General features: G+C 34.7%; 1 protein-coding gene across 5 annotated transcripts in view; it reads left to right on the forward strand.

Annotated features, from left to right (window-relative positions):
* Positions 1-17,631, forward strand: part of LOC114328533 (serine/threonine-protein phosphatase 2A 56 kDa regulatory subunit epsilon isoform) — a 148,160-nt gene that overhangs the window by 96,284 nt on the left and 34,245 nt on the right. For all 5 annotated transcript variants that reach the window (XM_050644401.1, XM_050644402.1, XM_050644400.1 and 2 more), the window contains exons 3-4: positions 1,073-1,398; positions 8,548-8,941. In XM_050644401.1, the coding sequence (XP_050500358.1) occupies positions 1,073-1,398; positions 8,548-8,941 (720 nt within the window). The remainder of the gene's footprint in view (positions 1-1,072; positions 1,399-8,547; positions 8,942-17,631) is intronic.

Raw genomic sequence — 17,631 nt, forward strand, 5'->3', positions numbered from 1 at the left:
AATTCTAGTTGTGGCATAGGATCATTGGATCTTTGTCCAGTTATGTCCAGCATCAATGTAAATATACACCATCATCATTTTTTAGAGCAAATTTCTACTTGGTATCTAGCTAAATTCTGGTCCATAAGATCAACTTCAACTTTGCTTTCACTAGTTTTTTAGCTTTTGCTGATGATCTGGAAGGCCGAGCCTCGTCAATATCATCATATATTTCGAAATCTCTTTCACTATTTCATAAAACAAATTCAACAGGTGCTCTTAGAATTCTCTCTGACAGCCTGTTAAAATCATTATATTCCTCATCACCAAACTCCTCGTGTGTAAGCACATTCAATTCTGGGGTTTCAGTGCCTATATATAGCATCAACGTCTAAAGTTTCAACGGCATCAATCATCTCCAGCGCTTCTTCAAGAGAAAACCCTTTTCTGGAACAAACAATACGTTACAATTCCAAAAGTTCGATTTTTGCTCCCATATGTTCCTATCGTTACATATGTAACACCAAAAATTAAAGGCATTTTTTACAAAACCAGGATAAAATTTCTAAAAATTTATATTATCAATAAGAAAAGACATTAATTTATTCTGAATTGAAAACACTTTAAACAAAATATAATAACAAAAGAATAGTAAAAATATACCTACTCAAACTTGATATCCATTTTTACCATAAATAATAAACACTGTCAAATAAAACACTCAACTAAATAAACAGGTTAGATCAAATCCTCGAACCAACTGCTGAAAACTAGTAAACAAGTGTCCCTTGAAAGTCTTTCATCATCATCTAGTTAAAATTAGAATTACTTTCCGAATTTAAGGCTTAAGATTTTAGCGGTTTCTGCGTTACATATATGTAACGCTAGGAGCTTAAGGGTTAACATTATAACATAAACATGCAAATACTATTTTATGTATGATACTACGACACTATGTGGCAAGAAGTAATCTTTAATATCTAGATGAAAACTACAGTAGTTGTCCATTTAGGTAATTATTAGATATTACCTACAGACATTGATTATTACATAAAATGTATGCCAAAGTACTAAATCTTTATTATATTTTTAGATATCTGCAAACCTATTTCGAACATTACCTCCAAGTGAAAATCCTGACTTTGATCCGGAAGAAGATGATCCTACATTGGAAGCGAGCTGGCCTCATCTCCAATTGGTTTATGAATTTTTTCTAAGATTCTTAGAGAGTTCAGACTTTCAACCGACAATAGGTAAACGTGTGATTGACCAGAAATTTGTTCTGCAGCTGCTAGAATTGTTTGATTCAGAAGATCCGAGGGAGCGAGATTTTCTTAAGACAGTATTGCATCGTATATATGGGAAATTTTTAGGCCTTCGAGCCTTCATTCGAAAACAAATTAATAATATATTTTTGAGGTAATTACTTTTATTTTCTAATAATTCTATAAGTAGTAACAAATAGTTATTTATGAAACAGTTCGTGAAGTATGCTTTTTGCGAACGCACGCGATTTTTAGAGCACGAGCGACAACGGAGCGAGTGCTATACATTGCGTAAGTTCGCAAAAAGTAGGTACTTCACGCACAGTTTCATACAATATTTTATCTACGATAAACAAATAAAAAAACTGTAACTCTTCAAAAATCATTTCTATTCTACAATTTTTAGAACTTAGACATTTAAAAATCCTAACTACTTTCAAACCACAAAACTGTCAAAAATTTTGTTGTAAGTCATTGCTCATATTGTCATCACTATGACAACGCGAAAGTTAAGGATATTTGATTATATGAAAGTGTGCCAAAAAACCGATTGAAAGTGCGCGAAAAAGTACATCCCATTTAAAATACATTGTTACTTCACGCACACTTTAAACCCTTCACGCACTGCTATCTATAATGACCGTTTTCACAAACTAAAAACTTATACATAATATGACAGAGTAGATAAAGGTATTTTTACGTATACACATATTTATTATCTTCCATCTTCTTGATTTACGTCTCAATACGTGCACAAAAAGACAAAAACTAGAGTCGGTTCAACACTCTTTTGGGTATAAAATTATTTTTAGTGTTAGTTTGTACTTCAATCTTACTCTGGGCTAATTAGCAAAATTCATGGAAAAGTTATTTACCAGCAATTTTATTGCTGGAATCGAATTATAAGATCCTATATATTATTAATAAAAGTATGCAAAGTCCGCAGATAGTGTGCTACTTTTTTTATAAACAAAATGGCGCCGACAAATCGTATTTTTTTCAATTATTGCTCTATAACTCCGAAGATTTTAGCTTTACACCAAAAACACTCAAATACAAATTCACCCCAATTTAATTCTACAAGTTTTTCCCGATTTGCTCCGACGAAAATTTTCCTCGGAAAATGTGGGTTTTCTCAACAAAATCTCGAATTTTCAAATAAATTTTTTGGGCCAGTAATTATTTATCAATAATTATATAGCTTGGTGAAATAAAATCTTTCTTGGTATAGATTATAAATTCAGAAGCCGGTGAAAATGAAACGAAAATTTTAGCAACAATTCAATTGTTAATTAACAATTTACAGTCGCAATAACAACCAAAATAATCATGAGACATTGATCAAACTTAGAAAGATTATAAAGGTGTGATGCCTATTTAATATTTTGTCGACAAAATATAAATTTTTTCATGTTTTTGCATAATCTTTAAATGTTAAAAAAAATGTTATAAACAAATTAACATTTCTCAGAAATTGTTTATTATATTCTAATTTTAAAAAATACTTAAAATGCGTATTTCATAGGTCTTGAAAATGAATGCTTTAAAAAATTTTTACAACCATTTGCAAAAAAGTTATGAAACAGCAAAGTAAATATACAATGCTCCGTTGTTTATAATTTGTTTTAATTGTTTCAAAGCTTAAATGTGAGTCTATGGTACAAACTAATTACTCACAAAGAATGTCAAAAATTAGTGCAATGGTTATATTTTAATCAAAGATTAAAAATACTTTTTTTGTAATTTTTAGCGCAAAAGTAGGCCTGATACAGAGTCGGAGCTAAAATGTTCACTCGAAGCGACTGACACGCAGCATACATTATTTATTAAAAGTGTACGTTGCGCGGCCGGTCGTCGCTCCGAGTGAAAATTTTAGCTACAGTACTGTATTAGTCTACTTTCAGGCGTGTAAATTACAAAAAAATATATTTATAATCTTTAATTAAAATATAACCATTAAACTGATAATCGATATTTTTTTGTAAATAATTAGCTTGTACTTTAAACTCACTTCTACGCTTTGAAAGAATTAAAAAAAATTATAAACACCGTAGTAATCGTATGTTTACTTTGCTGTTTCATAACTTTTTTGCAAATGGTTGCAAAAAAGTTTTAAAGCATTCATTTTCAAGATATTTGAAATACGCATTTTAGCTATTTTTTAAAATTATAATATCATAAAAACTTTCTGAGAAACGTTAATTTGTTTATAACTATTTTTTTAAACACTTAAGATTTTGCAAAAAAATAAAAAAATAATATTTTGTCGACAAAATGTTAAATAGGCATCTCATCTTTATAAGATTTCAAAGTTTGATCAGTGTATCATAATTATTTTGGTTATTATTGCGACCGTAAATTATTAATTAACAATTGAATTGTTGCTAAAATATTAGTTTAATTTTCACCAGCTTCTGGAACTATAATCTAAACCAAGAGGGCTTTTAGGTCACCAAATTATTTAATTATTGGTAGATAATTACTTATCTAAAACTTTCTTTGAAAATTAAAGATTTTGTTGGGAAAACCCGCATTTTCCGAGGAAAATTTTCGTCGGAGCAGATAGGGAAAAACACGTCTCTATGCAGAATTTAATCACGGTGAATTTTTATTTGGGTGTTTTTGTTGTAAAGTTAAAATCTTCGGAGTTATAGAGCAATAATTGAAAAAAACACGATTTTCGGGCGCCATTTTGTTTATAAAAAAAAGTAGCACACTATCTGAGGACTTTGCATACCTATATTATTAATATATAGGATCTTATAATTCGATTCCAGCAATAAAATTGCTGGTAAACAACTTTTCCCAAAAATGGCCTATTCTCCGATAATCAGCCCAGACTATCTACATTATTTCTTCTTTTGGTGCCTATTAGTTTCGAATATTGGCGATCATTTTGCCTATAATTATTTTATTAACTAATGCTATAATAATAGATTATTTGTTGTTGTAGACAACCATTTCCTCAGGTTCTTTAAGCATGATATTCTTCTTCTCCCAATAGGGAACTTGCATAAATTTTTAAATATTAAAATAATATCAAAAAACATAAGGAACATGATCTTAAAATGCTTGCATGCGAAAAAAACAAATATTTTTAACCCGTACGCTAATTACAACGCTTTGAAAATGCTATAAAATTCAAATATCTTAGGAGGCTCTTGAACGTCCTTCTATTGGTTCGACGTCACGGGCCATGGTCAAACCGGGCTAGGTAGTCGGAAACAACGCGATTAGGGTAGGTATCACGGGTATATTACATTTTAATCGTCTTTAATGGAAAATGCCTAGGTTTTATGTTCATCTTATATATTGTAATAAGTAGTTCCCCAATTAGCTTAGTTTTAAACTGAAATTGATAAAGTTGAGTGCTACTTTGTAAAGAGTTTAAAACGCATAATATGACGGACGAGGGTTTTTCAAAAGGTCAATCTGACTAACTTACCTACCGTTGATGTCTTCATCGTGGCAACTTTTATAAAAAGTAGTGAAAGCAATTCTATTGAAGAAATGCGAGATGCCAAGGCAAATAAGTAAGAGTTATTAATAGGCATGTTTAAACCGTTTATAACAATAGTTTGGTACCATTATATTATAGTATACGGTTTACCCCGTGGGTTTGATCTACCTACCTCTAATCGAAGGATTTCGTATATGCTGGAAAAGATTACGGTGTAATTTGCATTATAATAAAGATTATATTTTATTGTAATGTTTATTAGTACCTACTGGAGCCTTTCATTATTGTGTTCAAAGCCTTCTGAGAAAAGATTATGGTGATTAGCAGACGTACCGATAGAACGTGTACATAGCCAACAAAATCCTTCTTTACAAAGTTAATAATACGCATAAATAAGAAGAATAATTATTGTAATTTTACAAGTTAATATCTTTATCATCTCAGCTTATACTTACACCGCTTCCCTCGGTAGACCGCAAGCTATAGTAGAAACCCGACTGTAGACCGCATACTATAGTAGCACCAATATTTTTTAGTTACTCTTACTTTTATTACTAAAAGTTTTGTTTATTTTTAAGTTACTTGTTTCTTCTTTGTTCTTCAACACAAGAAACGACAAAAGTAATTTCATAAAAAAGAACTTTTTTATACATGTCAACAGAGATAAAATGTTAATATTTTGCCTGTCACAGAAAAAATCATTTTTGCCACAGAGTAAAACAAGATATTTCAACTGTATTATTTATCTATGGGCAAACTGCATTAAATGCAATAGCCCACCCCGAACGGGCAAACGATACGAGTGGCCTGTGACGTCAGACCCCAGGTCTCGCTTTTGAAGTTGTTTAAAACGGAAATTTTAGGCGCGGAACTTTGATTAGATGTTGTACGTACACTATTCATTGTTAAGACGTAATATTTTGAATATAACATTTTAAAACATAAATTAACAATTTTATGCAAAAAAATTTTTTAGTGCAAGTTCCCTATTCTGCCTACCTTATTTACTATCTTTAATGGGAATTAACCACAATTTCAGTTGAAAATACGTTTATGTTGACATTTCAAAACAATTTCAATCTTTATGTATGAGAAATTAACAAAAAAAAATAGCATTTTCATGGGCATATCCCATTTTAAATTAAAAATAATGCAATGCTCTACTCTGTAAAATCTACACCTACACTATTCATTATTGGAAATTAATCTCGCACACTTTTTGCAATTTTAATGTTATATGTTAACAGTTGAAGATTGTTTTAAATAAAATGGCGTCGCTAATTCTAACTGAAAAGTTGATTATAGCACCTTGCATAGTGTTTAGTAATTCCACCTCACATCATCATCAGTAGCATGACAACCCTTTGTGGGTTTTGGCCTGTTGTAAAATCTTCCATCATTCCAATGTATTATGGGCTTCACGCTTTCAGTTGGTAATTTTTGAAGGTTTTTAGGCCTTGTTCTACTTGTTGCATATATCTAAGCCTGGATATTCCTTTTATTTCTGTTGGTGCTTGATAATTTTCTTGGGTGCTAGATCTTCCTACATCCGTTCTGTGATCCATCCAGCACAGTCTTCCAACGTTTATAAACATGGTGGTCAATTTTCTAGTTTCTGTCCTTTTGTTCAAGTCACAAAGTTCCCTTGTGTTTTCTCTTTTTTCCCTCGGTGCATTTTCTTCTCTTTCTTTCTCTGTCTCTTATATTCGTCTTTTATTTGTCTTGTCCTGTGTAGTTGTGCCATTCGCCAATACGTGTGGTTCTTTTTCTCTGTTACCTTCAAGCTTTTGTCGATTTTATAATTTTCTATTAATTTTTCTTCTATATTCTGTATTTTTGCTATTATCTTTTAATTCCTCTTTCATTTGCCCAACTCACAACTTGGAGGACCAGGGACTTTTCTCTTAGAGTTCCCATACCTTAGCCGAGGGGCTCCAGTTATGGTGCTGGAGACTCGCCTTTTGACTTTTTCCGTTAGCGTCACCTAGGGAGTACCACGAGGAAGTGAGAATAGGACTTGCTAGCAGAGCTCTCCGCGTGACGGTTAATTGCATACGCGAGGATACGATAGGCATCATTCTGTTTTGGGCCTGGTGAAAACAGAACCCATACTAACCATTAACTCACTATACCGTATTTCAAACATGCTATTCAGTGTACAATGGATAGCCCCATGCGAACTAAATGAGAATTTTCGGACAACGTCGCCGCTCTTCACGACAGAGGCCGTGAAAGGTAGTAATAAGCAGATATTTGCAGAGGATTATCGCTGTTAACTGCTGTGGAATACTAAACGAGGATTTATTTATGATAATTCACAGAATGGCAAACCCACTTGCAATATACATACAACCATACTGATTCTAACGTTTGAAACGGAGAATAGTCGAGTAATTACACCTTTAAAAAACCAAAAAAACATATGTTTAATATTTTACTGTGAATCCAATTTTAAAGATCACTTTTCAACCATTGATTGTAGATAAAAGAGCGTTATGTCGCGTAGGTCTTTCTAGATTGCGGCCTGAAAGGGCTTCTATATTGCTAGACCAGGTTATATTGCTATATAGCACTTTTGAGTCAAGACCTTGCTTGAATCCTTTTCCACCTAGCTTAGCTTCGTGGTGCTTTTTTTTGTTTGTTCCTGGTTCATTCTTGTTCCGCGAGATGCTAGGTAACGGATGGTCACTCCCGGTAGAGCTCCGTATGCTGAGAAAAGGCTAATCAAACTTGATTGTTGTCTGGTATTCAGAGCCCTTCCATCATGAGAAGGTGTCACATCTATTATATGAGCTTTTCAACAATTTCGTGGTTGGTAGTTTTTTGTGCGAATCTGAAGAGGTAGATTACATTGTCAGTGATTATCAGCGAACCTATGGATTATCAGTGAACCTGCAAAAACTTATAGCTGCTGCCCTATGCCAGTAGCCCTAAGTAGCTTTGGCTGACATGTTCAACCTCAAAGCATAGACGGGCTTCTTTCGCTTATTATAATGGGAATATAACACTAATACTTCGCAAATACGCCACTGAATGAATGCTGAGTTCCAATTATTGTTTTATTGTAGCCGGAATCCGTATGTAAGCCGTAGACTCGAGACAAAATACGTCATTTTGATGTTTGCTGTTTATTACTGACAAAAATTCAAGAGTACCTAAGAGGAACAACACATAACACAGACAGATAATTACATAACGTCTCCTTAAAAATTTAAAATTTATTTGTAGCGATTTAACAATGGTTTTGGACTGTATACAATCACTGTGAGCGTTAGCTCATAACTTTGAGTCTACATAGAAATTGTTTGGTAATATGAATAATTTAGATCACACCAGCAAATAATCAAGAAAAAGGAGCTGATAGATCCTTTAACCAACTGTGCCTGTAGTCTCTAAAATAAGCAAAAATCGGCCAGTTGTGCCGGTGAATAGAATGAAACTTTGAAAGATGCACTATGTCACTATGACATAGGGTAGCACTGTTTTGTAAATGGTGAAAGAATGTATGAGGTTTTTTAATTGCAACTATTCGCGATGAAAAACAAAGTATCTGATCTCTGGTGGAATAAATTTAAACTACTATAAGTGGTATAAACAAACAAGAAAATTGTTGATTTGAATGGAATTTGGTCACTATCAAGAAATTTTTAGTAAATTTCAGCATGGTGAGTACATTAAAATATTTTAAATCAAATCGGTATTGTTCTGTTCCTCAATTGAATGTTTGTTTATACCATTTATATCAGCCATTTTCCTGCATTCGACCTGCCCTCTATATTCCGTTTCAATCGCGAATGATAAAAGGTCTGTTCTTTTTTAATGTAAGTACATGTTTTCTTTTAGGTTTGTGTATGAGACTGAACATTTTAACGGAGTTGGTGAACTTTTAGAAATCTTAGGTTCCATAATAAATGGGTTTGCGTTACCGCTAAAAGTTGAACACAAGCAGTTCCTGGTAAAGGTACTAATACCTTTACATAAGGTTAAGTGCCTGTCACTCTATCACGCGCAGCTAGCCTATTGTGTTGTACAATTCTTAGAAAAAGACCCGAGCTTGACGGAACCTGTCGTTAGAGGCCTTCTCAAATATTGGCCCAAGACTTGTAGTCAAAAAGAAGTGATGTTTTTGGGAGAGATTGAGGAAGTCCTAGACGTTATTGAACCATCCCAGTTTTTGCGCATTCAGGAACCGCTGTTTAGGCAAATATCTAAATGTGTTTCCAGTCCACATTTCCAAGTAAGTTTATATTTTAATATTTACTAAAAAGGGTAGTTCCCTGCGTTGGCTGTATACCATATAGTTAAACAAACTCTAACATTGAAGTAAAACCACTTCTATTTAATAGGTATAATTTACTAAAAACTTAAAAAATTCCAATTGGTTTACTAAAATCTTAAAAAATCACAATGGATTGAATAAAATATTGTTATGACAGTTCCGTAGATTGATCCTACATTGAAAAAGTCCCTTGACGTAAAAGAAGAAGTAGTCACGTACGAGAATGTTCTGGATGTCATGGAATAACCCAGAAATGTCTGGTGACGTCCAGAACGTCAGAAATCTATATAAACATACGTGTTTGACATTTTACAGTTCAGTTGTAATTGAGTATTTAAAGTTGATAGTTGTCATTGAGTTTGTATTGTAATTGAAGTTAAATAAAGTATTTTAAAGAAGTTGTAACATTGGTGACAGCGGTGGGATTGAAGACATAACTACATTTTGAATGGTTAATACGAGATCAACAGAATTTAAGAAAGAAATGGATAAGTCCGGACCCCCAGAATGGTTTTTACAAATGAAAGCAGATGAAGAGAAACGTAGGCAAGAAGAAAATATAGAGGAAGAGAAGCGTAGACAAGAAGAGAAAGAGGACAAGGAGAAGCGTAGACAAGAAGAGAAAGAGGACAAGGAGAAGCGTAGACAAGAAGAGAAAGAGGACAAGGAGAAGCGTAGGGAGGCGAAGGAGAAGCTTAGACAAGAAGAGGAGGAGAGGCGTAGAAAAGCAGAGGTAGAAATGATAAATAGCTTAACCCAAATTCATGAAAATTTTCAATTAGAGGTAAGCCAACTTAATAATAGAATAGACACATTAGATGAAAAACAAAACTCTTTAGACAATAAAATACAGCAGCAACAAAATTCTTTAGTTAATTTAGAGCAACAACAAAACGATTTGAAATCTAATTTAGAAAGACAAATAGTTGAGTTACAAACCAAAATTAATACCCAAGCTTCATTATCACATATTTCAGTAACTAATATCGACTCTGAACAAACAGCCCCTTCATCTTCGATAGTGTATCCAGGTACCGTCAGAACGAGCAAAATCTTAAAACCACCGACATTTGATGGCCAAACAGCATGGGAAACTTATCGTTTTCAATTCGAAGCTGCAGCTAGAGCAAATGGCTGGAATGAGAACGAAATGGCAGCTTCCTTGGTGGTGTCGCTTCGAGGTCAGGCAGCGACCGTTTTGCAATTTCTTCCCCAGGATGCACCCAATTATACCTCTCTCGTACAAGCTTTAGAGACAAGGTATGGCCAGCAACATCTGAAGCAGGTTTTTCAAAGTCAGCTGAAAGTTCGATATCAAAAACATAATGAGAGCCTGCAAGAATTTGAAGCCGATATTAAAAGATTATTACATTTGGCATACCCTCAGGCACCAAGAGATTTTCTGGAACAAATCGGTATACAGGCTTTCATAGATGGACTGCATGATATCGAAATGCAACAGGCAATCCGATTACAACACCACAAAACGCTAAATGGAGCACTAGTTTCAGCCCAGGAGTTTGAAGCGGCTAAAAGTATTTCAAGATCTCGCCCAAGATTAAAAGAAATAAGATTTCGAGAAGATGAACAAGTCCCTACCACAGATAATCAACAACCTATTTTGTCCCAGATGTTGAACATACTCCAAAATCTTCAACAAAATCAACAAAAAGCTGAAAATCAAAACAGAAGATGTTTTAACTGCGGAAGAATTGGACATTTGCAGGCCAATTGTAGAAGCCGATCCCAAGCGAGAAAAGAAGAATACAAGAATGATGTCAGAAGGTCGCCTAGATCGACATCCAGAAGTCCATCATATAGTCCTACTAGAAATATTAGTAGAGATAGGTATGTAAGAAGTCGATCTCCCACAACTGACCACATATATTCAAACAATAGCCAGGGAAACGAATAAAAGTCGACACTAAGGGGCGGGCGTCGGCTGAATGTAATAAAAGCCCCCAAATTCGCAGTTATACTTTAAACAAAAATGAACAGAATTTATTACTTAAGGGCTACGTTGACAATCAAAAATGCACTTTTCTTATTGATACCGGTGCAACAAGATCTTTTGTTCGCAAAGAACTTCTGAACAGAAAACTACAGCCATCTAAAACAAACTTAGTTCTTGAAACAGCTTCAGGTCAAACTATTCCAATTCATGGAGAAGTAACGGCGACCATAAAGATTGGCAACACCTTGATAAAACACATATTTCTTGTAGCCGATATTAAAGATGAATGCATTCTTGGAATGGACATTATGCAAAACAAATTTATCATAGATCTTCAAAATAAAATTCTGTTTATTGAAAATGAAGAAATAGTCCTAAATTTTGAAGAGTCGATACCTCAAGTAAGAGTTATAGTTAGTGAAGATACAGAAATTCCTCAAAATTCTGAAAGTATAGTCCTGGCGAGACTAAGTCAAAAACCTGAAGGTTTACATTTCGGCGTTGTTGAAAGCGAGGAACTTGTTAATGACGGAATCTTGATAGCCAGATGCCTCGTGAATGTAGATGAGATGATTCCAGTAAGGGTTGCTAATTTGTCAAAAAAACCTTTAAAGTTGAAGAAAGAACAACAAATAGCACTCTGTACGCCAATAGAAAAAATAATCAAGTGCGAAAAATATTTGAAAAAGAATACAGCCTTAAGTTACCAACTTGACGCTAACCTGGCGAAAGAACTGATAAAAAATGTTGATCACTTAACATCTGAAGAAGTAGAAAAAGTTAATGAATTTATTAATGAAAACTATGACATTTTTGAATCCGAGAAAGCTACAGGGCGTACTAGTCTAGTTCAGCATAGAATCGATACTGGAGATGCAAGACCAATTCGTCAAGCTCCACGGAGATTACCGTTTGCTAGACAAAAAGAAGTTGAAAATATAATACAAGACATGATAAGTTCCGATATCATCGAAGAAGCTTCGGGCCCCTGGTGTTCACCAGTAGTCTTAGTAACGAAGAAAGACGGATCTACTCGTTTTTGTGTAGACTACAGAAGATTAAACCACGTTACACAAAAGGACAGTTATCCATTACCACGAATAGATGATACACTAAACACTTTATCAGGTGCTAAATGGTTTTCAACTCTAGATTTAAAAAGCGGTTACTGGCAAGTAGAAGTACATCCTGATGATCGAGACAAAACAGCTTTTTCAACTGGCCGTGGTCTCTACAGGTTTCAAGTTCTACCATTTGGTCTTTGTAATGCTCCAGCTACGTTTGAACGCCTGATGGAAATGGTTTTAAGAGGACTTACTTGGAAAACATGTCTAGTATATCTTGATGATATAATGATTATGTCCAAAACCTTTGATGAGCACCTGAAAAACTTAAGCGAAGTATTTGACAGATTGCGAAATGCCAACTTAAAGCTTAATTATAAGAAATGTTCACTATTTCAAAGAGAAGCGTACTATCTAGGACATATCGTTTCAGCAGATGGAATTAAAACTGACCCAGAGAAGATTTCAGTTATTAAAGATTGGCCTAAACCAGGAAATAAAAAGGAAATTAGAAGTTTTCTTGGACTCTGTTCATATTACCGAAAATTCATAAAAAATTTTGGCCGCATCTCTAAGCCCCTTTATCGACTAACCGAAAACAACAATGAATTTGACTGGACACCGGATTGTCAAAATGCTTTCGTAGATTTAAAAAAACGACTTACAACAGCACCTGTCCTAGCCTATCCACGAGAAGATGGAAAATTTCTGTTAGATTGTGACGCATCTCAGCATGGTATTGGCGCTGTATTATCACAAGAACAGAAAGGCGAAGAAAAAGTTATTGCATATTTTAGTAAAACAATAGGAAAGGCAGAGAAGAATTATTGCGTTACCAGAAAAGAGCTCCTAGCTATTATAAAAGCCCTAGAACACTTTCATACCTTTCTTTATAACAGAAATTTTACAATTAGAACAGACCATAGCGCTTTGCAGTGGTTAATGAATTTTAAAAAGCCAGAAGGACAAGTGGCTCGATGGATAGAGAGACTCCAACAGTATAACTTCGCCATAGTACATCGAAAAGGGCGTCTCCATAACAATGCCGATATTCTTTCTAGGCGACCCTGTTTAGAACGACAATGCCAGTACTGTAAAAGACTTGAAGAAAAAGAGAGCGTAGCCGAAGAAGTAAGTCTTTGCATGACCACGGTTGAACAGGAAGAGGATAATGATCAGTCTTCTTTGGAAAACATTAAGAAAAGTCAAAAGAAAGATAATGACTTAAGAGTCATACGAGAATGGGTTAAAAATGGAGTAAGACCTATTTGGCAGGAAATATCCAAATACAGTGGAACTATAAAGGCGTACTGGGCTCAATGGGAATCTCTATATCTTTCGAATGGTCTGTTGTATCGGAGGTGGGAAAGTACAGATGGAGTACGTATAGTTCAACAAGTGATACTGCCAAAATCGCACATTAAAAGTGTGTTGCAAGAACTTCATAGCAGCCTGTCTGGAGGACATTTTGGAGTAAAAAGAACACTGGCCAGAATTCGAGACAGATTTTATTGGATAAATTGTCGCCGAGATGTAGAAGCTTGGTGTAAGAAATGCGATTTATGTAACGGAAGAAAAGGTCCTAAAACAAGAAGTCGTGGTAAAATGGCACAATATCTTTCCGGAGAGCCTTTTGAACGACTTGCAGTAGATATTCTCGGTCCACTCCCGCTGACAGAGAGAGGAAACAAGTACTTAATGGTTGCAATGGATTATTTTTCGAAATGGCCTGAAATTGCACCCCTTCCTAATCAAGAAGCGACTACAGTAGCAGAAGCATTTATAACACACGTCATATCAAGACATGGAGTCCCTTTAGAGTTGCATTCTGATCAAGGTCGAAATTTTGAATCAGAATTATGGCAAGAATTAATGAAAATCTTGGGTATTAAGAAAACTCGAACTACGCCTCTCCATCCACAATCAGACGGAATGATCGAAAGACATAATAGAACTATTTGTCAATATCTTTCAATGTTTGTTGCTGATAATCAAAAAGATTGGGATACCCTAATTCCTCTGTTCTTGTTAGCCTACAGAAGTTCCGAACATGAAGCAACTGGTTATTCTCCATCGATGATGATAGCCGGAAGAGAAATGAAGCTTCCTCAAGATCTTATTTTCGGAAGATTGCCTCCCTGCGAAGAAGAACCTTCATCCCTGACCTACGTTGAAAACTTAAAAGAAAGATTGGAAAAAGTCTACGAATTTGCTCGTAAAAGTTTGAAGCTCCAAAGTGATAGAGCCAAGTCCAGGCTCGATATGCATGCTACTGGGACAATTTTCGAAAGAGGCGACCCAGTATGGCTATACAATCCCACACGCAAGAAAGGACTTTGTCCGAAACTTCAACGAAACTGGGAAGGCCCGTACACCATTTTGAAGAAAATAAATGATCTAGTCTACCGCATCCAGTTTTCAGCTAGAAGTAAACCCAAGGTAGTTCATATCGAGAGATTAGCCCCATATCATGGAACTGATCCACCCTGTTGGCTTCAACCAGACCCTGATAGACCAGTTATTCGAGGCGAATAACTATAAAGGAGGGAGCAGTGTTATGACAGTTCCGTAGATTGATCCTACATTGAAAAAGTCCCTTGACGTAAAAGAAGAAGTAGTCACGTACGAGAATGTTCTGGATGTCATGGAATAACCCAGAAATGTCTGGTGACGTCCAGAACGTCAGAAATCTATATAAACATACGTGTTTGACATTTTACAGTTCAGTTGTAATTGAGTATTTAAAGTTGATAGTTGTCATTGAGTTTGTATTGTAATTGAAGTTAAATAAAGTATTTTAAAGAAGTTGTAACAATATGTTCAGAACGAACGTTTTCGGAACTATCAGTCCATCATCAGTGAACGCATATACTTGCTAACTAGCCCCAGAACCAAACAATGGTTGTAATTATACACTCGGGTGCAAAAAAATGCACTTAAAAATTTGGTCATTTTTGATGCTCGAATTTCCTAAACCTGTTATCCGATTTAAGTGATTTTTTTACCATGTTATAGCCTTATTCATTAACAATGTCGATTGTTGCTAGACAGGTAAACTGTCGTTGTATACTGGGTGTACGAATAAAACTGTGTTTTTTCTCAAAGTTCGCATCACCCTGTGGACTATTCTAGCATTTATAAAATACTGAAATTAAAACCCTACTATAGCCTCAGGTCTTCTTAACATTCTGTTTTTAGATTCATTCGTTTATGTTGGATAATAAAAAAGAGTTAGGTACTTTAACAACTGGCCATATTAATCATCAGTATAGGGTGTTTCTAAATAAGTGCGACAAACTTTAAGGGCCAATTTTACATTAGAAAATAAGGACAATTTGCTTTATAATCATATGTCCGCAAACGCTTCGTTTCCGAGATACGGGATGTTCAATTTTTTTACAAACTAACGTTTTATTTATTGCTTTAAAACCAGTTGAGATATGCAAATCATATTTGGTGGGTTTTAAGACGTAGTTATTGCACATTCCTTGACATACAATTAAGAATTTAATATTTACCATTGGCGCACAAACGGGTATTATGACCGATCATATTACCCGTATGCACGCCAATGGTGAATATTAAATTCTTATTTGTATGTCAAAAAATGTGCAATAACTACGTCTTAAATCCCACCAAATTTGATTTGCATATCTCAACTGGTTTTAAAGCAATAAATAAATCATCAGTTTGAAAAAATAAATTGAACATCCCGTATCTCGGAAACGAAGCGTTTGCGGACATATGATTATAAAACAAACTCCTTATTTTCTTATGTAAAATTACCCGTTAAAGTTTGTCGTACTTATTTATAAACACCCTGTACTGATGACGAACATGGCCAGTTGTTAAAGTACCTAACTTTTTTATTATCCAACATAAGCGAATTAATCTAAAAACAGAATGTTAAGAAGACCTGAGGCTATAGTAGGGTTTTAATTTCAGTATTTTATAAATGCTAGAATAGTCCACAGGGTGATGCAAACTTTGAGAAAAAAAACACAGTTTTATTACCTGTTTACCTGTCTAACAACAATATTATTAACAACGATATTGTTAATGAATAAGGCTATAACATGGTAAAAAATCACTTAAATCGGACAACAGGTTTAGGAAATTGGAGCATCAAAAATGACCAAATTTTTAAGTGCATTTTTTTTGCACCCGAGTGTATAATTATAACCATTGTTTGATTCTGGGGCTAGTTAGCAAGAATATGAGTTCACTGATGATGGACTGATAGTTCCGAAAACGTTCTTGTTCTGAACAAATTTTATTCAGTCCATTGTGATTTTTTAAGATGTTAGTAAATTATACCTATTACATCGAAGTGGTTTTACTTCAATTTTAGAGTTAATTTTAATATTAAGTTATTTAATTAAATGTGAGGCTTGCTCAATTGAAACGCATCTTTGATCCAGAAAAAAATTATCGGCAAACAAATCTACAAATAATTTTACCACAATATTTAAGGTACCTATTCTATTGATTCACCAACCAATGTATATCCTATTTCAAGAATTCTTGTGTCTGTAGCTTGAAGAATTGTTTTACGGCACTTTGTATTTCCATGTATTTCTTAACCTGAGCCCATCTGAAAACGGTTACATTTTAACACCAATTTTTGACGGCCCAAAGATGTGAAATTCGTATAGCCATAAATCGTAACTATAGGGTAGATGCTCTAATATCATCCATATCTTTTGAATTTTATAGATTTCTTATGGTTATAGATTTCTGTTCACTACTTTTTGGTGATATAAGGACGAGCATTGTCGTGTAGAAGAATGACACCACATAAGAGCTTTTCTGGACGTTTTTTCTAGTTATTTTTCTAGTGACATTGTTTGGTGTGAATCTCTCTTTTTAGTTTACTCCTCTTGGTTTAAAAACAAACCATAGTAAGTGCTAAGTAAGGCCCTTTAGTCTAATACGGGCTCAGTATGTAAAACATGACGACCTGATTAGACATCTAGGGTTTCTAAGGGTAAGAACAGAACAAGTGGATCGCGGTGGAGGTGGAGGTCGCGGTCGATGTCGATATCCATGTAAAACAAACACATTGTTGTGAATGGAAGAGAACAGAGTAGGTAGGTCGCGGTGGAGGTTTAGCGCGATGCCATCCAGGAGGTTTACATCGATGCTTTTGAAAATAAAATGAGTTTGTTTTACATGGATGTCTACTGCGCGGCCTACAAGGATGCTTCCCTGTGATTGGTCCGTTCGAAGCCAAGTTGTCATTACCTGCACTATCTGAGTTGATACTTTTTATATAATCCATTTTTTGTATTCAGTTTATTTTTGAATTTCTAAAGTAATTAAATTCAGTAAATCTGATTATTTACAGCTGACATTTCATCACTATCGTCACTTGACTGACACAACATCGCAAAAGCTGTCTTTTTGTCATTCAAATTTCATTTAACTACTTCACTTGATAGAGGTTTTAGCTCGACTGACAGCGCAGGTGACCTCCTTGCTATGTGCTGTCGACATCGACCGCGACTTAACTAGTAGCATCCACCGCGACCTACACCTCCACCTCGACCCCACTTGTTCTGTTCTTAAGCCGGACTCAAACGACTCGTGTACTTCGCAAGTACAGAATTATTCGCATACTTGGAAAGTAT

This window comes from Diabrotica virgifera, chromosome 2, assembly GCF_917563875.1.
Source record: "Diabrotica virgifera virgifera chromosome 2, PGI_DIABVI_V3a".
In the NCBI taxonomy this organism is placed as follows: Eukaryota; Metazoa; Arthropoda; class Insecta; order Coleoptera; family Chrysomelidae; genus Diabrotica; species Diabrotica virgifera.